Genomic DNA, 24,566 nt, shown 5'->3' on the forward strand with positions numbered 1-24,566 from the left:
CTCTTACATGGCAGTACTGTTCTTTTGATAGAAAGTTGTTTTATCAACTATCTGTAATTGGTCCAGCAGTGTCCTTTTAAAATGAAAGCCCCCCAAAATATACTGACTTCATTCAGTGTCTAGACAGTGGACTGTCAATCAGTATAGGCAATCTAAATAGCATATTTCAGTTTTGAATACAAATTAAATTCTGGTCTACATTCATTCTGGTAAAGTAAACTTCTCATACACAGTAAGTGTACAAAACACCCTAATATTGAGTACCCCCTTTTTGTCCTCAGAATAGCCTCAATTTGTCAGGGCATGGATTCTACAAGGTGCCGAAAGCATTCCACAGGGATGCTGGCCCATGTTGACTCCAATGCTTCCCACAGATGTCAAGTTGGCTGGATGTCCTTTGGGCGGTGGACCATTCTTGATCCACACAGGAAACTGCAGAACGTGAAAAAAACCAAGTGTTGCAATTCTTGACAAAAAAAGTGCACCTGGCACCTACTACCATACCCCGTTTTAAGTCTGGTCTTGCCCATTCACCCTCTGAATGGCACACATACACAATCCATGTCAATGCTTAAAAATCCTTCTTTAACCTGTCTCCCCTTCATTTACACTGATTGAAGGATTTAACAAGTGATCATAGACTGACCAGGTGAAAGCTATGTAATGGAAAGAGCAGGTGTTCCTAAATGTTTTGTACACTATTTTATTTTTTAAAGAATTTGTCTCAAACAAAATACAAGCTCCCCTAAAAAAGACTGACAAAATAATCATAGAAAAAAACTGAAATTCTGAAATTTGGGGACCTTTTAATTGCCCAGTCTTCAATAAAGTCTTTACATGAAATTAACAATTAAAAAGGTACACTAAAGTAAAACAGACAAAAATGTTACATGTACAGTACAATGTGTCAAGACATTTCATCGTTATGTATGAACAACATGGTAGAATCTTTTCACATAAATCTCTAAACAAATTGGTTTGTTTCTTATAATCGTTTGGTACCCATCACAAACTTGCCAGGAAATGTAGACGTTGAATTAGAGCTGTTGCAGCAGTCCATTGTTAAAAAAAAAAAAAAAAAAAAAGCGCCTTCCTTTACTTCTCTTCTTTTTTAAGTCCTCTTTCCACCGCCACTACCTCTGCCTAAAAAAAAAACAAACGAAAGCATCTTACAACGCTGGTAGAACTGTTGGTAGATACAAGTGGAGTAAAGAGAATACATTAAGTATGAAGTATCACTTGACATGTCCTCATCAGTTTTGCAACTTCAATTCAACCTATATCAACCCTCCCCAAAAAATCTGAACTTATCACATGGGGCCACAGTGGCGCTTGTATCTGCTTACCCACATCCATACAAGCAGTAAGAGTTGGCCCTAGCCTTTTGGGGGCCCCAAGCAAAATTCTGTTCATGTAAAATATATTTCACAGTGGTTTAAGATGGTACAATGATTCTCTACGCTATACTTGCTAGTTTTGCATAATGCATCTTTAATTTCCTGACATTTTGCCATGGGGCGGAGAGAAATGTTCACAGCCCCCCCCCCCATAAGTTTAGATAGCTGGCCGCTGGACTAAATTTACCATTCTAAAAAAAAAAAGAATGAGACTGACATAATAGAAAAACATCCGACACACAACCAAATTGCACCTTGTGTATTCTATCACTCAACAGTAAGTTGAGACCCCGGCTGAGTTCCTCCTGGTGGAAACTGATCTACGGGCCTACAAAAGGCGGGCCGCCAGTTAACCATCCCTGACCTAGATGATCTCACCTCCTCGTCCACCCCTGCCTCCAGAGCCACCTCTAGCTCCGGATTTCCCTCCGTAACGCCAGTTGGAGCCCGCTCCTTCTCCACGAGGTCCTCTTTCACCCTGGGGTTTGGCATAGACCAGGGTCACCTTGCTCCCATCAATCTGAAGGTCTGCCATGGTATCCTTGACAGCCTTGCAGACCTCTGGGCTCTCAAAGTCCACAAAGCCAAACCTTAAGAAGTGGCCAACTGTGAGTATTCAAAGGACATCAATGTAAAAATGTGATTTGAAGGGGGAAATTTTTCACCACATACCCTCTAGATATGCCAGTCTCCTTGTCTTTGGTGACTCGAGCTTCAATGGCACCTTCAAAGACACTTTTCAAAGTCTCCTCACTCGTCTCCTTGGCAAGATTCCTGACCATCAACGTCTTCGAAGGAACTACAAGAGAACACACACATTACAGAAGTATGCATGATCACACAGCCAAACAACTTCAAATGATTCGCCAACCAATTCTCTGCTATGAGACGTTCATTAGGCAAGTCTAATAGTAATATTTACCAGAGTTCCCTTTGCCACCTTCTGGCCCCTTCGGGCTGAACTCTACTTTGATTGCTCTTCCACTAATCTCTTTGTTTAACGATGATTCCAGGGCTTCTTCGGCATCTTCCACACTTTCAAACTGAATCAAGGCACGACTTTTGAAAGAAAAAGGCCCAATTGTCACAATTTAATTATTTCCAGTCAGAACATGAAATGAATCACATGAATACTTAAATCATTTAATAAAAATAAAAATAAATGCAATTTGATGGCGTTCAACATTTTCAATAGAGCTCAACACAGCAGATGCAGTAACAACATACGCCTTCACTCACCCTCTTGGTTTACCATTTCTCTTTGGTATCTTGACACTGACTGCTTTGAGAAAGATTTCCTTCAGGGCCTCCTCTTTTGTAGCGTAAGCCAGGTTGGTCACCAGTAATTCGTTATTTGGTGTGGCCTCAGCTTTGGAACAGAACATTTGAGAACATGTTAACTTCATTCACTTTTCAGAGAACTATGATAAACAAGATGTCTCAACTAATCACTGCAACATACTTTAATCTTGAAGATGCTAACGAACAGCATGACTAGCCATATAGCTAGCTATTCAAGTACCTTGCGCTTCTACAGTAATTGAATTCCCATTGACCTCATTTCTTTCCATCTTTACCTGGAGCTTTGATTATTTTTTGTTGTTGGCTCTTTTCTCCCAAAAAGTCAATAACGATTACACGGCCTTGGACATCAATCCCCTGCTTCTCCTCCAGCACTTTCTCAGCAGTGGCCTCCGTTTTGAACTCTATGTAGGCAATTCTGTCACAACAAAATTGATGCAATAGACATGTTTAGAACAGAATCCTGGGATAGACATAACTAGCAATTTCACATCAATATCAAATGGACACTGCATCTCACCCTTTGCTTGGGGCGCCAATGCCTCCAGGAAACCTGATTTCGACAGCTGTGTCAAAGACTTTCTTCAAGTCCTCTTTTGTTGCTGCAAACGGGATATTCTTGACAAACAAGGTCCTGGCATCTTTAGCTGTGAGGAAAAAGACTGTCACTACATGGAAATCAATCAATTCTAGAAATGACAAATATAACAGTAGCAAGGATAACTCACTCAAGATGAGACTAGTACCTTTTTTGTCATGTACTGTGGGGTCTTTGACCTTGGCCTTGTCTAGCCTCATCTTTCGGTCCAGGATCTTCTCCCCATTTAGCTCAAGGGCTTTTGTTAAGTTTTCCTCTGTGTAAAAGTTGACATATGCAAATTTCCTATAGAATGCACAAAAACATGGGGAAGAATCTGTATCATGAAGAAATCTACAAACATTTGTAGAGGTTAAGTTTATGCAGTGCATAAAAATGCCAAGTACTCACTTTGTAATGTCCACTTGAATATCCTGAAACAACAGACTATGCGTTGTGAAGAAGTTTGCCAAGGCATCATTAATTTCCTCCACTTTCTTGGATGTGTTCAAGCTTCCAACAAAAAGACAAAAACCTAAAAATAAAAAACAAGATGCATGTCAGCACACTGAAACCATCACATCGCTCAAACAGAGGGGGTGATATTTACTGCTGTTCACAATCGTACCATCATTAATGCACTTTGTTTTCTTCGCTGGAGAAGTCTCATCCTCTGCTTCCGCTTTTCTCTTTACTGGGGCTGCTGCAACAGCTGGAGAGAAATACAGACATGTATTAAAACACTATTCCATAGAGACCCTGATGAAAAATACCTAATGGGTGACATCTGGCAAATATTGGTTACAATTCCGTTCTGTTCTTTGACCTCACCCTGGACTTTAACCTTTTCCGCATCAGCAGTTGTGTCCACCTGTTCCGCTTCTGAAGATACACAAACAATATTCATTGACATTGGAAATACCTACTGAATTTAAAAATATTGTTTTGCATTTAAGGAATTTCATATGAACATTATCACCATTCCAATTAGGCTACATGTTGGGACTTGATGTCATACGCAGATATACCGTCTACGCTTCTTACCACCCCTCAAAGCATTTGCTACCTGGGGCAAATCATTTTATTTATTGCCAAAGTTACACTGGCCCACTTACCAGAGTTATTGACTTCGCTGATCTTTCCAGTTTTCTTTTTAGAGGCCTTTAATTGGGTTGACTATAAAACATTTTGGGGGAATAAACATTTCAGTACATTGCAAGTCATGGTGTGGACTTTGGTGATTGGTTAATAATCGTCAATCAAACAGAACAGGCCGATACTGAGCATTCGAAATAGATACATTATAACTCATTACGTTGAACACGTGTTTCAAGTAAATTGTGATACAAAGTTGCTAATTAAACATTCCATGAACACACAGTTAGGCAGAGTAACATCGGAGTTCAGCAATAGCTACCTAACGTTAACTTAGCTAATTAGCTAGCGTTCAACAATGTCATTTCACGTGTGGCCGTGTGAGACTAACTGCAGTGAGCCAGTTCGCCATTAATAATAAGTATATTTTAGATGTCATTCTTACTTTGCCTGACTTCGCCATGTTTTCTGCTATCTTTTCTTTCTGCTAACGTTGCTGTACAGCGAACACGACTGTTAACATGTGCGGAGCAGCGATTAAATTCTTTCTTTCCCGGCATGCAAGTTGACCTAACGCCCGGATATGGTTTGAAATTTTGACGGGGATAGTTGGTATCCTTGGAACGTCCCTACGGCTATTAAGGTTAATAAGTAAGGATTGTGCCTTTGAATCAGATGTGTAGTGCTAGGGCAAAAAACAAAACGTGCACCCCTTGGGGTCCCCAGGACCGAGTTCGGGAAACACTGGATTAGGGTAAGTGTAGGGGTTAAGGGTTTTTAGGTAAATAAAATAAAGGGTTTAGGGCATGGACGTCCCAAGGATTCCAGATTGCAATTACCAGTCATTTACACAGTAGTTATTTAAGGTCTCCACTAGATAGCACAGCCACAAAGCTATATCTTGACTCAAATAAGCTTTTTGGTCTTAATGTAAGGTTAGGCATATGGTTACCTAACAAGCATCAGGTGACTATTTTTCGGAATACTCAGGTACTTCAATTTATTAGTTTGTTCTTATATGACCAGAACACCTATTTTGTTTACAAACTTACGAAGAAGACTGAAAGCTGTATTTATTTTTTATGTATACAGTAACTAAGATACGGTTTTAAAGGGCGTACAGGTCTGCTCTGACTTTACACGGGTATTGTTCTATTTAGTTATTAATACTTATTTCCAAGTGAAAAAAAGTCTTAGGAACATGTATATGTAAAACATTTTTTATTAAATTGTTTTATGATCAGTTTTCATATGCACTTAAAATAGTAGGTACCCTTTTATTTAAATTATTATTTTGTATTTTATTTCTCAGAATATTTTCACTTTAAATTTACTTAAATGGTGCAGATCTCGGTTCCTTATCGTTTACGTTTACTGCTCTTACGTCTTTGACTCATCCTACTACAGTTTATACTTTTATATAATCTTTGTTGTTTTGTCTTTGTCTATAGTTTATCTTAATGCTAGGGGGTTACGAAGCAATGTGAAGCGCAAGGCCTTATTTTTATTTGCTAAACAATTTCAAACAGTTTTTTGCTTTTTTCCAGAGTCTCACTCAATTTCGGCTGATGCCAACTTCTGGAGGTCGCAGTGGGGCAACGATATTTGGCTTTCCCATGGATCTGAACGCTCCGCTGGTGTCACTACAATGAAAAATACCTTTGGTGGTAATATTCTACACGCAGGAATGTGGTCACTTTATTTGTCTTATGATCAGTTACAATGACATTACGCTCATTACTGTAAACTTCTACGGGTACAACACCAAACATGAGAATGATGAATTGCTTGAATCTATAGAGAAACATATTGGTTATCTAAATTTCCCAATTTGTTATTATTGATAGGAGGGGACTTTAACATTACGATAGATAATTCAACTAACAGATGGCCCCCAGGTAGGCCAACCAATCAGAATTTGGGTTTACTACTTTTTATGGAAAAGTTTGATCTTACTGATTTATGGAGAGAGAGGTTTCTGGCCGACAGATCATTCACTTGGAGTAACAAAACAGGTTCCAGACAATCCAGAATAGATTTTTGGCTTATATCCAAATGTACTGATGGTGAGTGTGTTACTACAAATATTTGTACTACTCCCCTCACAGACCATAGGGCAATTTACATTGATATCATAATATTTACCCCTGATACTAACCTTGGTAGAGCATCCTACTGGAAGCTAAATAGCTCATTATTAAATAATGATATAGTTAAATTTGAGGTTAAATATCTGCTCTCACACTTTTGGGAAAGGGCTTGCGAAGAAAAATCTTATTGCAAGAACTGGGAGCTCTTTAAATTTGAGGTGTCCAAATACCTTAGAAAATATGGTAGTAATCTTGCTATAATTGAGTTACAAAATAAACTGGATAATATATATAGATTAAAAGCAGAAGGAGCCTTTATTAGATCTAGGAAAAAATGGATTGAGGAGGGAGAACAGAATTCATCCTATTTCTTTAGACTTGAGAAATTTCACTCTAAAAATAACACTGTCCATAAGTTAAACATTGATGGTGTTATTACAGATGACCAAAAATGAATCGCTAAACACTGTAGCAATTTTTACAGAAAATTGTATAGCTCTATGGACTGTCAGGAATCCACAGATATGTTTTTTAACTCACTGAATAATGTTCACTCTATCAGTGATATAGAATCTAAACAGTGTGATGAACCCATCAAAGTTGAAGAGATTATAGAGTCTATCAAACATCTAAAGAACAATAAATCACCAGGTGTTGATGGAATTACATCAGAATTTTACAGATTACTTTCTGAACAAGTAGCTCCCTTCCTATTTGAAGTCCTTTTAGAGAGTATTAAAAACAATATTCTCCCTCCTACAATGAGTCAGGGGTTAATAACACTGATACCTAAGCCTAAAAAAGAAGTGCTGCTCATCGATAACTGGCGTCCAATTTGACTTCTTAATAATGACTATAATATATTAGCCTTACTACTTGCAAAAGGAATTAAAGAAGTCCTGGATGCAATCATTGATGAAACACAGTCTGGCTGTGAGGAACAGACATATTTCTATCAATGTCAGACTAATATTAGACATTCTAGACTACTCAGACCTAATAACCAAGGATAGCTTCATATTATATTTTGATTTTTATAAAGCATTTGACACAGTAGAGCATAATTTCCTCTTCCACTCCCTTGAGAGACTTGGCTTTGGGGACTTTTTCTGTAAGGCTATTAAGACTCTCTATGCAAATGGTAACAGCTCTATCAAATTGAAATATGGCACCTCACCTAGATTTGAGTTAAAGAGAGGAATTAGGCAAGGTTGTCCTATCTCTCCGTACCTGTTTTTATTAATCACGCAACTTCTTGCAAATTCTTTAAATAATAGTCATGTACAACGTATTTCCATAGCTGGTAAATAAATTATTATAAGCTAGCTGGCTGACGATACTACACTTTTTCTGAAAGACGCTAACCAAATTCCCATATCGATCAATGTGATACAATCATTTGCCAAAGCGTCTGGTCTATATCTTAACATTAATAAATGTGAACTCATGGCTGTCAAAGATTGTGTGACACCTTCATATTATGGTATTCCAGTAAAAGAAGAACTTACATATTTAGGCATAACCATTACAAAGGATCAGAAGTCTAGAGACTTACAACATTTTTACCCTCTTATTAAAAAAACCCAGAAGAAGCTAAATCAATGGCTACAGAGGGACTTATCTTTAAAAGGTAGAGTCCTAATAACCAAGGCTGAAGGTATCTCTAGACTAACATATGGCGCTCTATCTTTATATCTTGACAGTAAAATAAGCAAGGAGATAGACCAGATGCTTTTCAACTTTCTGTGGAGAAACCGTACCCATTACATTAGGAAAACTGTTGTAATGAACACTTATGAGAATGGTGGGCTGAATTTCCTGGACTTTACTACCTTAAATAATACTTTTAAGATCAATTGGATAAAACAATTTCTAAGAAGACCCACTTCTATCTGGAATTGTATTCCTCATCATGTCTTCTCTACTTTTGGTGGCCTTAACTTCATGTTGTTTTGCTATTATAATATTGACAAAGTTCCAGTGAAACTTTCTGCTTTCATCGGCAGGTTTTCTTGTCATGGTCCTTAATTTATAAACACAATTTTTCTCCACACAGATATTATATATGGAATAATCGGGATATATTGTATAAAAATACTTCTTTGTTTTTAGAATATTGGTTCCAAAATAATATGCTATTGGTGAGCCAACTGGTAAATGCAGAGGGTCTTTTACTCAATTATAAGGAATTCTTATCACTTTACAAGGTCCCTGTAACACCTAAAGATTTCTCAATTGTTTTAGATGCCATTCCCTCAGATGTTGCTCTATTATTCAGGAACGTGTGTCAAGACCTGCGCCTCAGAGCCTACCTTCCGTTGACCCTGTTGACTCATCAGTAGGAAAGATTTGTTTCTCTTTTGGTCCATCAACAACAGAGCGATACGAACCTTGTTTCAGTAGGATGTTGTATCTATCTATACCTTATGTCATGCCTTATTGGAATGGATTTATTGATAATATCTGCTGGAAAAAAGTTTGGATGTTGCCACACACATACCTACTTGTTAACAAAATGAGGGAAGTTTCCTTTAAAATGAATAAAATATTCATAAATATTATCCTGCCAACCACTATATGAAGAAGTTTAAGGAAAACATCAACTCAAATTGCTCCTTTTGTAATGACCACCCAGAAACAGTGTTGCATCTTTTTTGGCATTGTATTCATGTAAGAAAACTGTGGCAAGACATCAGTAGATTTATAATTGAACACTTTTATGAAGATCTTACACTATTGTGGAGAGATGTACTGCTTGGATTCTTTACCTATGATAGGAATAAGCTGAAACATTTTTATGTACTTAATTTCATTATTCTTTTGGCCAAACTTCATATTCACAAATGTAAATTTACAACAACAAAAAAATAATTCTTACCCTACAAAAAGAAATTGAACTGTATTTTAAGACAATTAAATACTCTACTAACAAAAAAGCTGTTAGAATTATAAGTGTATGTATGTCCCTTAAGGTCTTTGTGTAATGTGATATTGTACCCCCTAGCTCAATTGTCCATTGTATATAATCTATATATAACGTTACTTGTGTTCCCTCATGTACTCTCTGTATTGATTTGTTGTTAATAAAAAAAAAAAAAAAAAAGAATATGGTTAGCAGTGTGGTTAAGGTTGGTTTTAAAATTAATTTTTAATAAGATTAATTGTAGAAATATGACTGGTAACAACCGTTATTTAAGTAACTAGCTAGTTAAATGTATCAGTAGTTAGTCAATTTCACGAAACGAACATCAAAAGTACATGATTCAGGTAGCTAATGCTATCTGGTTTATAGCGTCTATAGCTAGCTAACGTACTTTTTCGCTGATCAACAACTAACGTTAGATATCATTCACAGTTGACTTGTTATTCAAAGTCCAAGTTTGATTCAAATCTAATTGTATTTGTCACATGCGCCGAATACAACAACAAGCCCTAAACCAACAATGTAGTTTTAAGAAAAATAAGTGAAGCAAAAAATAATTAGAGCAGCAGTAAAATAACTGACGAGGCTGTAAACAGGGGCATCGGTAAAGAGTCAATATGCGGAGGCACGGGTTATTTGAGGTAATATGTACATGTAGGTAGAGTTAAAGTGACTATGCATAGATAATAAACAGAGAGTAGCAGTAGCGGCGTAAAAGGGGGAGCAATACAAATAGTCTGGGTAGCCATTTGATTAGCTGTTCAGGAGTCTTATGGCTTGGGGGTAGAAGCTGTTAAGCCTTTTGGACCTAGACTTGGTGCTCCGGTACCGCTTGCCGTGCGGTAGCAGAGAGAACAGTCTATGACTGGGGAGTCTTCGACGATTATTAAGGCCTTCTTCCGACACCGTCTGGTGTCAGAGAAAGGCGTTAGTTGCACTAAACAGATGCAACATTGCATTGGCGAGTTAGTTAGCTAGTCTTGCTAGCTGTATATTTAGTTCAGCCTCATGAGGAAAATCGAAACCTATAGCTGGTGAAGATTTTAAACGCGAGGTTGCTTGTATTGCTAGGTAATGTAGAGTTGGCTAGCCAAGTTGTCTTTAGCTATGTAACTTGATGCCATGTAAATTAGTGTTTGCATCTGTGTCAACTTGGCCACAATATCTGACTTGGTGACCCTGATGATGTAGCGAGGTAACCACACATCAGTGGATGGAGGAGGCATGGAGCAAAATAACCTTGGTGGCGCTAGGCATCTAACCATCCGTCCAGTCTATGAGATTGGTCAAGGTGACAACTAGCTAGCTAGTCTGCATAACGTTCGCTACCTAAATCTGTACGTTTCTGTATGTTTTCTCTGATTAATTGTATAGCTAAATACAAAATCTGAGCACTGTCATTGCTAAATGGTTCCTCCTCGTCAATTCAAGGAAGGCAATAGGTCTCGGAATGGCAAACGTGGACCCAGCCAGTCCAGCACCCCTCATCAGAACGATGCCTATGCCAGACTCATCGGCCAACATCACAGTAGGATGTTCTGCCCAACAGCAGGGGAAACAGAATGGGCCAAACGCACAGAGGCAGGGTCTAGCCCACAGCAACAAACAAGACATACCGCAGAGAAAAAGGGACCATGCATTTATCGAGTGCTCTGACTCAAGTGACTTCTTGCCTTCACCTATGAAAGGTAAGGGAAGACAAGAGGGCTCTCTGTCCTTGTACATGGACAAGTGGCGCGCTGCAGGAGCCGGAGAGGAAGCAGGGGGTTTCCGAAAAGCAGCCACAGGTGTGCGTAGGGACACCAAAACCAGTCAGGACAGAGATGTGGAGTCCGGTGAGTAGTTGTGCTCTCTCAAACAGAGGGACTCCCAGCAGCAACACCAGATGACAAAACAAAGACTACAAAGACCATGCTTCCAAAGTGCCCACAGGTAACCAAAGAACATGAGTCATGGGACATCTCCCCCAAAAGCCGGTTTAACAGATATATTTTTTTAAATGAACCTTTATTTAACTAGGCAAGTCAGTTAAGAACAAATTCTTATTTACAATGATGGCCAAACCCGGACGGGCCAATTGTGCGCCGCCCTATGGGGACTCTCAATAAATGGCTGGATGTGATACAGCCTGGATTCAAACCAGGGTCTCTTGCACTGAGATGCAGTGCCTTAGACCGCTGCGCCACTCGGGAGCCCACTCAGGATGCCGAGGAGGACCAAAGAAGACAGTGTTTGAAGCGTACATGACCATGGAGGACGTTTCCGGCGGCCTAAAGAGAGGAGAGCACATTCAGGTGAAGACATCCCCAAAAATAAAGATTAGTATGATGAATACTTATATCAAACCAAGTAACTACGGTAATCATATGGCTACTTGTTTACCAAAGAATACTGGCTTTCAGACACTGCTGACCAAAAGCTGTATCTGTCAAAGATGATCTAACGCGCTAGGCATCTAACCATCCTTCCAGTCTAAGATATTGGTCAAGGTGACTACTAACAAGTTAAGCAAAGCTGTAGCATACTAATAAAAACATTTCCATCTTCTTTGCAGGGATCAAGAAGAATCAACCCCAAAAAGTATCATGAGGCTTTCATTGTGTGTGTGTGTGTGTGTGTGTGTGTGTGTGTGTGTGTGTGTGTGTGTGTGTGTGTGTGTGTGTGTGTGTGTGTGTGTGTGTGTGTGTGTGTGTGTGTGTGTGTGTGTGTGTGTGTGTGTGTGTGCACAAACGGAGAGATACATGTTTGTTTGGACTGTGTGTGTGTGTGTGTGTGTGTGTGTGTGTGTGTGTGTGTGTGTGTGTGTGTACACAAACGGAGAGATACATGTTTGTTTGGACTGTGTGTGTGTGTGTGTGGGTGTGTTTGTGTGTGTGTGTGTGTGTGTGTGTACACAAACGGAGAGATACATGTTTGTTTGGACTGTGTGTGTCTACACAAACATGTATGTCTACACAAACATGTATCTCTCTGTTTGTGTGTGTGTGTACACATTTTTTTTTTTTTTATATAAGCTTGGCGGTTCCAGCCCTGAATGCTGATTGGCTGACAGCCGTGGTATATCAGACCGTATGCCACGGGTATGACAAAACATTTATTTTTACTGTTGGTAACCAGTTTATAATAGTTATAAGGCACCTAGGGGGTTTGTGGTATATGGCCAATGCAGTGTGTGTGTGTATACATTAAGAAAGCAAGCGAACTGGATTCAAAGTGAGCTTAACGGCAACTAGAGATCTGGTTGTATATGTGTTGCCAGTATTTTTTGTCTAATTTCTTTATTTTCCTCTTTCTTTCATTCATCTTCCAGGTTGGTGGAGGAGTTCATGTTGCTTGGCAACGTGCTGTTCTACAGACACTTCACCTCGCTGCAACGCTGATGTCATCATCCACAGGCTGGCAGACTCTCTGGGTGGGTGGCGAGAGGAGAGGACACTGGGCTGTGTGTGTGTTTACCCCATAGAGGACAATGGCTTTGTTGTAGAACGAGGGCAAGGAGGCAGTGTCTCTGCTGTCTTGTAGCACACAGAGAAGATTGGGTCTGTGGTGGAATAGTAATGTGTTAAAAGACCAGAGAAGATTGGGTCTGTGGTGGAATAGTAATGTGTTGAAAGACAAAGCTTCCCTTAGGTTCCAAAACACCCTCAATCTCAGATGAGGCTTTGTTTCTCCTGGTGTTCTCTCTGAGAGATTGATTGCCTTTGATGGTGTTGTGCTGCCCTCTCTGTAAGAAAAAAGTAGTTCAAGTTGACGTGTGTGTGTGTGCCCGCGCGTCTTGTCTTTACAATACATTCTCTGCCTCTTTGTGACATTGGTGTGTAGGCTGTGGTCCTCTTCTGTAGCGGAGGTGCAGAAGCAGGCGTCCCGCTGTAACGATGACGTGACTGCCTCCGAGAGAGTCCAGGAGCTCAGCTCTCAGCTGTTCTTCATCATGGTACAACCAAGACAATGCTTAATGTTCCCACTAGAGCATGGGTACTCAACTCTTACCCTACAAGGTCCGGAGCCTGCTTATTCTGTTTTACCTGCCAAGGAATTTCATCCACCTGGTGTCCCAGTTCTAAATCACATTTTATTTGTCACATAGACGTCTTTAGCAGATGTTATTGTGGGTGTAGCGAAATGCTTGTGTTTCTAGCTCCAACAGTGCAGTAATATCTAACAATTTCACAACAATACACACCAATCTAAAGTAAAGGAATGGAATTAAGAATATGTAAATATTTGGGCAAGCAATGTCAGAGCGGCATAGACTAAGATACAGTATATACATATGAGGAGTAATGCAAAATATGTAAACATTAAAGTGGCCTGTGATTTCAAGTCTATGTATATAGGGCAGCAGCCTCTAATGTGTTAGTGATGGCTGTTTAACAGTCTGATGGCCTTGAGATAGAAGCTGTTTTTCAGTCACTCGGTTCCAGCTTTGATGCACCTGTAATGACCTTGCCTTCTGGATGATAGCAGGGTGAACAGGCAGTGGCTCGGGTGGTTGTTGTCCTTGATGAGCTTTTTGGCCTTCCTGTGACATTGGGCGCTGTAGGTGTCCTGGAGGGCAGGTAGTTTTCCCCCGGTGACGCGTTGGGCAGACCACACTACCCTCTGAAGAGCCCTGCGGTTGCAGGCGTTGCAGTTGCCGTACCAGGCGGTGATACAGCCTGACAGGATGCTCTCAGTTGTGCATCTGTAAAAAATAATATTCAGCCTCCTGAGGTTGAAGAGGCACGGTTGCGCCTTCACCACACTGTCTGTGTGGGTGGACAATTTCAGTTGTACGCTGAAGAACTTGGAAGATTTCCACCTTCTCCACTGTTGTCCCGTCGATGTGGATAGGGGGGTGCTCCCTCTGCTGTTTCCTGAAGTCCACAATCAGCTCCTTTGTTTTGTTGACGTTGGATGAGAGGATATTTTCCTGGCACCACACTCCCAGGGCCCTCACCTCCTCCCTGCAGACTGTCACATAATTTTTGGTAATTAATAAGCCTACTACTGTTGTCGTCAGCAAACTTGATGATTGAGTTGGAGGCGTGCGAGGCCACGCAGTCATGGGTGAACAGGGAGTACAGGAGGGGACTGAGAACGCATCCCTGTACGGTCCCAGTGTTGAGTATCAGCGAGCAGCAGGAAAATAGCGGGGCTATATACAGGGGGATCCGGTACAGAATCGTAGTGTGGGGACACTGGTGTCGAGGTAATATGTACATGTAGGTAGAGTTATTAAAGTGACTATGCGTAGATGATAACAAAGAGTAGCTGCAGCGTAGAAGAGGGGGCAATGCAAATAGTCTGGGTAGCCATTTGATTAGATGTTCAGGAGTCTTTTGGCTTGGGTGTAGAAGCTTTTTAGAAGCCACTTGGACCTAGACTTGGTGCTCCAGTACCGCTTGCCGTGCCTAAGCAGAGGGAACAGTCTATGACTAGGGTGGCTAGAGTCTTTGACAGTTTTTAGGGCCTTCCTCTGACACCGCCTGGTATAGAGGTCCTGGATGGCAGGAAGCCTCCCCCCGGTGATGTACTGGGCCATGCGCACTACCCTCTGTAGTGCCTTGCTGTCGGAGGCCAAACAGTTGCCATACCAGGCAGTGATGCAACCCGTCAGGATGCTCTCGATGGTGCAGCTGTAAAACCTTTTGAGGATCTGAGGACCCAATGCCAAGTCTTTTCATTCTCCTGAGGGGAAATAGATTTTGCCCTCTTCACGACTGTCTTTGTGTGCTTGGACCATGTTAGTTTGTTGGTGACGTGGACGCCAAGGAACTTGTCGATGAGAATGGGGGCGTGCTCGGTCCTGCTTTTCCTGTAGTCCACAATCATCTCCTTTGTATTGATCACGATGAGGGAGAGGTTGTTGTCCTTGCACCACATGGTCAGGTCTCTGACCTCCCTGTAGGCTTGTCTCATCATTGTCGGTGATCAGGTGTTGTGTCATCGGGAAACTTAATGATGGTGTTGGAGTCGTGCCTGGCCGTGCAGTCATGGGTGAACAGGGAGTATAGGAGGGGACTGAGCACGCACCCCTGAGGGGCCCCCATGTTGAGGATCAGCGTGGCGGGTATGTTACTACCTACCCTTACAACCTGGGGGCGGCCCGTCAGGAAGTCCAGGATCCAGTTGCAGAGGGAGGTGTTTAGTCCCAGGGTCCTTCGCTTAGTGATGCGCTTTGAGGGCACTATGGTGTTGAACGCTGAGCTGTAGTCAATTAATAGCATTCTCACATAGGGGTTCCTTTTGTCCAGGTGTGAAAGGGCAGTGTGGTGTGCAATAGAGATGACATGATCTGTTGGGGCGGTATGCAAATTGGAGTGGGTCTAGGGTTTCTGGGATAGTGGTGTTGATGTGAGCCATGACCAGCATTTCAAAGCATTTCATGGCTACAGACGTGAGTGCTAAGGGTCGGTAGTCATTTTCGCAGGTTACCTTAGTGTTCTTGGGCACAGGGACTATGGTGTCTGCTTGAAACATGTTGGTATTACAGACTCAGACAGGGAGAGGTTGAAAATGTCAGTGAGGACACTTGCCAGTTGGTCAGCGCATGCTCAGAGTACACGTCCTGGTAATCCGTCTGGCCCTGTGGTCTTGTGAATGTTGACCTGTTTAAAGATCTTACTCACATCGACTGAGGAGAACGTGATCACACAGTCGTCTGGAACAGCTGATGCTCTCATGCATGTTTCAGTGTTACTTACCTCAAAGCTAGCATAGAAGTTATTTAGCTCGTCTGGTAGGCTTGTGTCACTGGGCAGCTCTCGGCTGTGCTTCCCTTTGTAGACTGTAATAGTTTGCAAGCCCTGCCTGTGTAGTACGATTTGATCTTAGTCCTGTATTGACGTTTTGCTTTTCTGATTGTTCGTCGGTGGGCATAGCGGGATTTCTCATAAGCTTCTGGGTTAGAGTCCCGCTCCTTGAAAGCTGCAGCTCTACCCTTTAGCTCAGTGCGAATGTTGCCTGTAATCCATGACTTCTGGTTGTGGTATGTACTAGAGGTCGACTGATTATGATTTTTCAACGCCGATAACGATTATTGGAGGACCAAAAAAAGCCGATACCGATCAATCGGACAATTTTTATATATATATTTGTAATGACAATTACAACAATACTGAATGAACAATGAACACTTTTATTTTAACTTAATATAATACAGAAATAAAATCTATTTAGTCTCAAATAAATAATGAAACATGCTCAATTTGGTTTAAATAATGCAAAAACAGTGTTGAAGAAAGTAAAAGTGCAATATGTGCCATGTAAAAAAGCTAACGTTTACGTTCCTTGCTCAGAACATATGAAAGCTGGTGGTTCAATATTCCCAGTTCTTCAATATTCCCAGTAAATAAATATTAGGTTGCAGATATTATAGGAATTATGACGCGTCGACTTTCTCTCTATACCATTTGTATTTCATATACCTTTGACTATTGGATGTCCTAATAGGCAATTTAGTATTGCCAGCCTAATCTCAGGAGTTATAAACAGCACTGTGATCAAGCATTTCTAAGAGCTGCTGGAAAACGCAGTAAAGTTTGAATGAATGCTTACGAGCCTGCTGCTGCCTACCACCGCTCAGTCAGACTGCTCTGTCAAATCATAGACTTAATTATAATATAATGAACACAGAAATACGAGCCTTAGGTCATTAATATGGTCAAATCCGGAAACTATCATTTCGAATACAAAACATTTATTCTTTCAGTGAAATACGGACCTTTCCGTATTTTATTGAACGGGTGGCAACCCTAAATCTAAATATTGCTGTTACATTGCACAAACTTCAATGTTATGTCATAATTATGTAAAATTCTGACAAATTAGTTTGCAACGAGCCAGGCAAACTGTTGCATATACCCTGACTCTGTGTGCAATGAACGCAAGAGAAGTGACACAATTTCCCTAGTTAATATTGCCTGCTAACATGAATTGCTTTCAACTAAATATGCAGTTAAAAAAAATATACTTCTGTGTATTGATTTTTAAAAAGGCAAAAGATGTTTATGGTTAGGTACATTCGTGCAACGATTGTGCTTTTTTTGCAAATGATCCTTTGTTAAATCATCACCCGTTTGGCGAAGAAGGCTGTGATTCGATGATAAATTATCAGGCACCGCACTGATTATATACAACACAGGACAAGCTAGTTAACCTAGTAATATCATCAACTATGTGTAGTTAACTAGTTAACTATTGATTGTTTTTTATAAGATAAGTTTAATGCTAGCTAGCAACTTACCTTGGCTCCTTGCTACACTTGCGTATCAGGTGGTCAGCCTGCCACGCAGTTTCCTCCTGGAATGCAATATAATCGGCCATAATCGGCACTTGAAATCGACCCTAATTAATCGGCCATGCCAGTCGACCTCTAGTTTGTACGTACGGTCACTGTGGGGACGACGTCATCGATGCACTTATTGATGAAGCCAGCGACTGATGTGGTGTACTCCTCAATCCCATCGGAAGAATCCCGGAACATATTCCAGTCTGTGCTAGAAAAACAGTCCACTAGTTTAGCATCTGCTTCAAATGACCATTTGGTGCTTCCTGCTTTAATTTTTGCTTGTAAGCAGGAATCAGGAGGATATAATCATGGTCAGATTTGCCTAATGGAAGGCAATGGAGAGCTTTGTACATGTCTCTGTGTGTGGAGTAAAGGTGGTCTAGAGTTTTTTTTGATCCCCCCCCCCTCTGGTTGCACATTTAACATGCTGATAGAAATGAGGTAAAACTGATATAAGTTTCCCTGCATTAAAGTCCCCGGCCACTAGGAGCGCCGCCTCTGGATGAGTGTTTTCCTGTTTGCTTATGGCGGAATACAGCTCATTGAGTGCGGTTTTAGTGCCAGCATCGGTCTGTGGTGGTATGTAGACAGTTAAGAAAAATACAGATAGGTAGATAGTGTGGTCTACAGTTTATCATGAGATACTCTAAAAAAAAACAACCTCGAGACTGCCTTAGATATCGTGCACCAGCTGTTATTTACAAATATACATAGACCGCCGCCCCGTGTCTTACCAGAGGCTGCTGTTCTATCCTGCCGATAGTGTATAACCTGCCAGCTGTATGTTATTAATGTCGTCGTTCAACCACAACTCTGTGAAACATAAGATATTACAGTTTTTAATGTCCCGTTGGTAGGATATACGTGCTTTCAGTTTGTCCCATTTATTTTCCAGCAATTGAACGTTGGCTAACAGTACGGATGGCAAAGGCAGATTAGCCACTTGTTGCCTGATCCTCATAAGGCACACCGATCTCTGTTTCTTTCTCCAGCGAATGACTGGTTTGAGGCCCTGTTCGGGTGTTTGGAGTATATCCTTCCCATCTGACTCATTAAAGAAAAATTATTCATCCAACTTGAGGTGTGTAATTGCTGTTCTGATGTCCAGAAGCTCTTTTCGGTCATAAGAGACGGTAGCAGCAACATTATGTACAAAATAAGTTCCAAACAAAATCGCACAGTTGGTTAAGAGTCAATAAAAGAGCAGCCATCCTCTCCTGTGCCATCACTGCAGTGCGATGGCGATTGCATCGTCTGTGGATCTATTGGGGTGGTAAGCAAATTGAAGTGAGTCTAGGGTGTCAGGTAAGGTAGAGGTGATATGATCCTTATCTAGCCTCTCAAAGCACTTCCATGATGACAAGTGAGTGCTATGGGGCGATAGTCATTTAGTTCAGTTACCTTTTGCTTTCTTGGGTACAGGAACAATGGTGGACATCTTGATGCATGTGGGGACAGTAGACTGGGATAGGGAGAGATTGAATATGTCCGTAAACACTCCAGCCAGCTGGTCTGCGCATGTTCTGAGGATGCAGCTAGGGGAGACAGTGGAACGGGCTTCGAGGTCCAGTTGAGTTAGAGGGTATACTAGGCCTGACTTGAAATAGTATTTGTTTTCTTTCAAGTACCTTTGGCATTTGATTGAGTCTATTTAGTGTTAGATGGTGATGTAGTTTTGGAACTTGTCTATTGGTTCCATCTATTTGAAAGAAAACAAATACAATTTGAACCCAGGGCTGTTACACAAAGATCTCCAGTTAGGACTCTCCAGTTAGGACTTTACTTCGCTCCAGTTAGGACTTCAGGGCAGTCCCAGCATTGCACTCTGCTGACTGTTATTTGCCCCCCTGCAGGAGAGTGGTCCTTTGGACTGGTACATCTACTGCATCTTGCCTATGCCGTTCTGTACCATCACTCATTCATATATCTTTATGTACATATTCTTTATCCCTTTACACTTGTGTGTATAAGGTAGTAGTTGTGGAATTGTTAGGTTAGATTACTTGTTGGTTATTACTGCATTGTCGGAACTAGAAGCACAAGCATTTCGCTACACTTGCATTAACATCTGCTAACCATGTGTATGTGACAAATAAAATTTTATTTGATTTGGAACTTCTCATGTAGATTGTAGCACTATAGCAAGCTTATAAAGCTTGACGTTGTATCAATGGAGAGGAGTCACTCGTGGATGGTAACCTGGGTCGCGTTCGCTAGGCACAATATGGAAGAAAGAACCTCCATTTCTGTTTTCTTAACTTGTCAAATAAAGTTTTGCTACGGTCTGCCCTAATGAACAAGACCATGGTTGTATTGATAAGTGCACGCCCAAGCAAGCCATAGCAAAACGTTTTGAAACTGGGGAGGTACTACCCGGATAACAAACACTCATTTACGTTTTCTGTTGAACGTTTTTGCGTTCTCTCCCCGAATAAACATGACCCAGATAAATGATCAGGAAGAGATTCTCATGTTTGGGATGAACAGAATGAATGCAGAGGTGTGTAGTTGGAGATGTGTAAAGTTGTGTTATGGTCATGTTCTTAAGGGTTTACAGGGTCTGGTGACATTCCATTTCCACAAGGGAGTTGACTGGTGTGGGCTGTAGAAGAGCCAGGGAGCCTAGTGTATGGCAGGTAAGAAGACACGGAGAGACGCACGCAAACTACCTGCCCTCCAGGACACCTACAGCACCCGATGTCACAGGAAGGCCTTAAAGTTCATCAAGGACAACAACCACCCGAGCCACTGCCTGTTCACCCCGCTATCATCCAGAAGGCGAAGTCAGTAAAGGTGCCTTTCCTGTCTTGCAGGAAACCACGCACAGAACGAGCAGTATGGCTGGTGGCATTGTCATGCTGGAGGGTCATGTCAGGATGAGCCTGCAGGAAGGGTACCACATGAGGGAGGATGATTTCTTCCCTGTAACGCACAGTGTTGAGATTGCCTGCAATGACGACAAGCTCAGTGACGCTGTGACACACCGCCCCAGACCATGACGGACCCTCCAGCTCCAAATCGATCCCACTCCAGAGTACAGGCCTCGGTGTAACGCTCATTCCTTCGACGATAAATGCAAATCCGACCATCACCCCTGTTGAGACAAAACCGCGACTCGTCAGTGAAGAGCACTCAGCGACGGTGGGTTTGTGCCCATAGGTGACACTGTTGCCGGTGATGTCTGGTAAGGACCTGCCGTACAACAGGCCTACAAACCCTCAGTCCAGCCTCTCTCAGCCTATTGAGGACAGTCTGCGCACTGATGGAGTTCCTGGTGTACCTCGGGCAGTTGTTGCCATCCTGTACCTGTCCCGCAGGTGTGATGTTCGGATGTACCGATCCTGTGCAGGTGTTGTTACACGTGGTCTGCCCACTGCGAGGACGATCAGCTGTCGGTCCTGTCTCCCTGTAGTGCTGTCTTAGGCGTCTCACAGTACGGGCATTGCAATTTATTTCCCAGACCACATCTATAGTCCTCATGCCTCCTTGCAGCATGCCTTTTCAGAGTCAGTAGAAAGGCCTCTTTAGTGCCCTAAGTTTTCCTAACTGTGACTTTATTTGCCTACCGTCTCTAAGCTGTTAGTGTCTTAACGACTTTTCCACAGGTGCATGTTTATTAATTGTTTATGGTTTATTGAACAAGCATGGGAAACAGTGTTTAAACCCTTTACAATGAAGATCTGTAAAGTTATTTGGATTTTTACAAATTGTCTTTGAAAAACAGGGTCCTGAAAAAGGGACTTTTCTATTTTTGCTGAGTTTAGTACCCGCAAAACACCAGTCTCAACGTCAACAGTGAAGAGGCGACTCCAGGATGTTTTGCCTTCGAGACGGAGTTCCTCTGTCCAGTGTCTGTGTTCTTTTGCCCATCTTAATATTTTATTTTTATTGGCAGGTCTTAGATATAGCTTTTTCTTTGCAACTCTGCCTAGAAGACCCGATCCCGGAGTTGCCTCTTCACTGTTGACATTGAGACTGGTGTTTTTCTGGTACTATTTAATGAATCTGCCAGTTGAGGACTTGGGAGGTGTCTGTTTCTCAAACTAGACACTAATGTACTTGTCCTCTTGCTCAGTTGTGCACCGGGGCCTCCCACTCTTTCTATTCTAGCTAGAGCCAGTTTGCACTGTTCTGTGAAGGGAGTAGTACACAGCGTTGTACGAGATCTTCAGTTTCTTGGCAATTTCTCGCATGGAATAGCCTTCATTTCTCACAACAAGAATAGACTGATGAGTTTCAGAAGAAGGATCTTTGTTTCTGGCCATTTTGAGCCTGTAATCGAACCCACAAATGCTGATGCTCCAGATACTCAACTAGTCTAAAGAAGGTCAGTTTTATTGCTCTTTTAATCAGCACAACAGTTTTCAGCTGTGCTAACATAATTGCAAAAGGTTTTTGTTATGATCAATTAGCCTTTTAAAATTATAAACTTGGATTAGCTAACACAACGTGCCATTGGAGTGATGGTTGCTGATAATGGACCTCTGTACGCCTATGTAGATATTCCATAAAAAAATCTGCCGTTTCTAGCTACAAAAGTCATTTACAACATTAACAATGTCTACACTGTATTTCTGATCAATTTGATGTTATTTTAATAGACCAAAAATGTTATTTTCTTTCAAAAACAAGGACATTTCTAAGTGACCCCAAACTTTTGAGCGGTAGTGTACATAATCACTGGCCACTTTAATGTTTACATATTTTGCATTACTCATCTCATATGTAGATACTGTATTCTCTTGTACTGTATCTTAGTCTATGCTGCTCTCACATTGCTCGTCCAAATATTTATATATTCTTAATTCCATTAATTTACTTAGATTTGTGTGTATTGTTGTGAAATTGTTAGATATTACTGCACTGTTGGAGCTAGAAACGCAAGCGTTTCGCTACACCCACAATAACATCTGCTAAGCACGTGTATGTGACCAATACAATTTGATTTGAAAAGACTCACTGAATGATTTAGCATATTCGCTATACTTAGTGAGATTGACGCCCCAAACAAATCCAGGAATCCCTGTCGAGGCATGTTTGTGGGCACTAGCCCACATTGAGCAGGTTCTCTTAAACAGTAGAGCGTTGAATTCCAACCCAGTGGTAAAATAGGAGCTGAAAGCAAACTGAATGTAATTGTTTTATGTCCTCTAACGAAGGGTTGTCCTGTCTGTCCTTCAGGAGATCTCCATCTTTAGTCTGGACAGCTGAGGGCAGACGGAGCTCCTATGAAATACAGTGCTGTAATCAAGAGGCCCAATGAGACATCGTCGTGGATACTACGATAAAGCACACACATCGATAAGACAGACCGAGCTCTGCTGAATAAGCTTACTTGGACAGTATTGTGCGCTTGACAACACACACATGATAACACACATGTCATTGCACATGTTCTTTTGTATGTATTAGAAAAGCCATTTTTTATTTTACTTCATGGTTCAACTACCATCGAGGAGCCAAGGCTCTGAAGTAGCACAGTGTTATTTAAATACGGCCTGGACCGCTTTGAAATGAACTGTAAAAGTGCCAATACTGCAATGAATAACGTTTTATATTTAGCAGTTTTGACCCTATGTAATTTTTTGCAAAAGTATATACACAGTCGATGTGTGAAGATAATATAAACTAAACATGGTTTAAACTAAGCTGTTCTATTAATGTCGAGATTTACAGTAACTCGCCATTTCAGTCACAATGCAATTCGTTGATTAGTGGTAGCAGTCACCTTGCAAGAACTTGTTTTTCCCCATCAATTCATAGTATGACACTCTGTCCCACTTTAAATAAATTACTTTAAAGGTTTAATAAACCCTTTTTATAATGACTATTTTAAAGCAAATTCATACAACATATAACAGGATAACATGACGCTCAGCCAAGTGCTTTGCCATGTGTATTGGGACCACAAATGTTCCGCAAATGTTTAAGTTGCCAGTAGGAAGGAATTCTTGATACCATATTCAAACTCACAAATCGAATACGTTGATATAGCAATTTTACTCTCTAGTGTAACTCCCAGTCCTCAACTCCTGTTTAGTCTCTGTGCCCAGATTAGGAATTACATCTGGATTTACCTTCAACCAGTGGTGTAAAGTACTTAGGTAAAAATAGTTTGGGGTATGTGTACTTTACTATTATATTTTTGAGTTTTTACTTCGCTACATTCCTAAAGAAAATATAATTTTTACGCTGTAGATTTTTACTGACATCCAAAAGTACTCATTACATTTTGAATGCTTAGCAGGACAGGAAAATGGTCCAATTCACGCACTTACAGTATCAAGATAACATCCTTGGTGATCCCTACTGCCTTTGATCTGGCGGCCTCACTAAGCACAAATGCTTCATTTGTAAATGCTGTCTGAGTGTTGGCATGTGCCTATGGTGATCCGTAAATAAAATATAAACAAGAAAATTGTGCTGTCTGGTTTTCTTAATATAAGGAACTTGAAATTATTTTTTACTTTTGATACCAAATTCTTTTTCTCAAGTAATATTTTTCTGGGTGACTTTTATGTCATTTTCTATTAAGGTATCTTTACTGTTACTCAAGTATGACAATTGGGTACTTTTTCCACCACTGCCTTCAACTCTGGTTTCTCTTCAGTAACTAATAAACCTTTCGCCTTTCACTTAGTAATTACAATTTGGAGTCAATGAAATATAAAAACACTATGTGCAGAGCTTTCTATTTTGAGGGCTATTTTTGTAAAAGATGTGATTCTATATCCTAATCTGGCCACAGACAAAACAGGAATTGAGGATTGGGTCTATCTGCACAACTAAGAACCTCTTTCCTTTGTACTTGTTCAACATGTCTTCTACGCCTAGCATGCAAAGAATTCAAGCTGTTTCAGATGTAAGGGAAATATTATGGACTTGACTGTGACAATGTAGGTTTTAAACA

The 24,566-nt window shown here is 41.0% G+C and overlaps 1 protein-coding gene and 1 long non-coding RNA gene across 5 annotated transcripts; one reads left to right on the top strand and one right to left on the bottom strand.

Moving 5' to 3' along the window:
• Window positions 1–786: 786 nt before the first annotated feature.
• Window positions 787–4,974, bottom strand: LOC139559643 (nucleolin-like). 3 transcript variants are annotated; one of them, XM_071375816.1, is made up of 13 exons: window positions 4,817–4,974; window positions 4,392–4,452; window positions 4,108–4,158; window positions 3,905–3,988; window positions 3,688–3,811; window positions 3,446–3,582; window positions 3,220–3,346; window positions 2,975–3,117; window positions 2,637–2,766; window positions 2,320–2,456; window positions 2,070–2,196; window positions 1,776–1,987; window positions 787–1,143 (listed from the first exon to the last, which is right to left on the bottom strand). In XM_071375816.1, the coding sequence occupies exons 1-13, from the start codon at window positions 4,832–4,834 to the stop codon at window positions 1,112–1,114; spliced, it is 1,383 nt and encodes a 460-aa protein (XP_071231917.1). In that variant the 5' UTR covers window positions 4,835–4,974; the 3' UTR covers window positions 787–1,111. The 3 variants fall into 3 exon arrangements, with proteins under 3 accessions (XP_071231917.1, XP_071231915.1, XP_071231918.1); XM_071375814.1 differs by having other exon boundaries at window positions 3,428–3,582; XM_071375817.1 differs by lacking the exon at window positions 4,108–4,158 and having other exon boundaries at window positions 3,428–3,582; window positions 4,817–4,971.
• Window positions 4,975–4,977: 3 nt separating this feature from the next.
• Window positions 4,978–24,074, top strand: LOC139559644 (uncharacterized). Of its 2 annotated transcripts, XR_011671801.1 has the most exons (5): window positions 4,978–5,125; window positions 5,919–6,038; window positions 12,695–12,796; window positions 13,207–13,318; window positions 22,838–24,074. It is a non-coding gene; the product is annotated as an uncharacterized lncRNA (long non-coding RNA). The 2 variants fall into 2 exon arrangements; XR_011671802.1 differs by lacking the exons at window positions 4,978–5,125; window positions 5,919–6,038 and adding an exon at window positions 6,045–11,678.
• The last annotated feature ends 492 nt before the right edge of the window (window positions 24,075–24,566 follow it).

This window comes from Salvelinus alpinus, chromosome 30, assembly GCF_045679555.1.
Source record: "Salvelinus alpinus chromosome 30, SLU_Salpinus.1, whole genome shotgun sequence".
In the NCBI taxonomy this organism is placed as follows: Eukaryota; Metazoa; Chordata; class Actinopteri; order Salmoniformes; family Salmonidae; genus Salvelinus; species Salvelinus alpinus.

Coding starts and splice junctions, on each gene's coding strand:
- LOC139559643 (XM_071375814.1), bottom strand. Junction 3,583..3,687: donor ATTCAAGTGGACATTACAAA/GTGAGTACTTGG, acceptor TGCATTCTATAG/GAAATTTGCATATGTCAACT. Junction 2,767..2,974: donor AAAAATAATCAAAGCTCCAG/GTAAAGATGGAA, acceptor TCTGTTCCAAAG/CTGAGGCCACACCAAATAAC.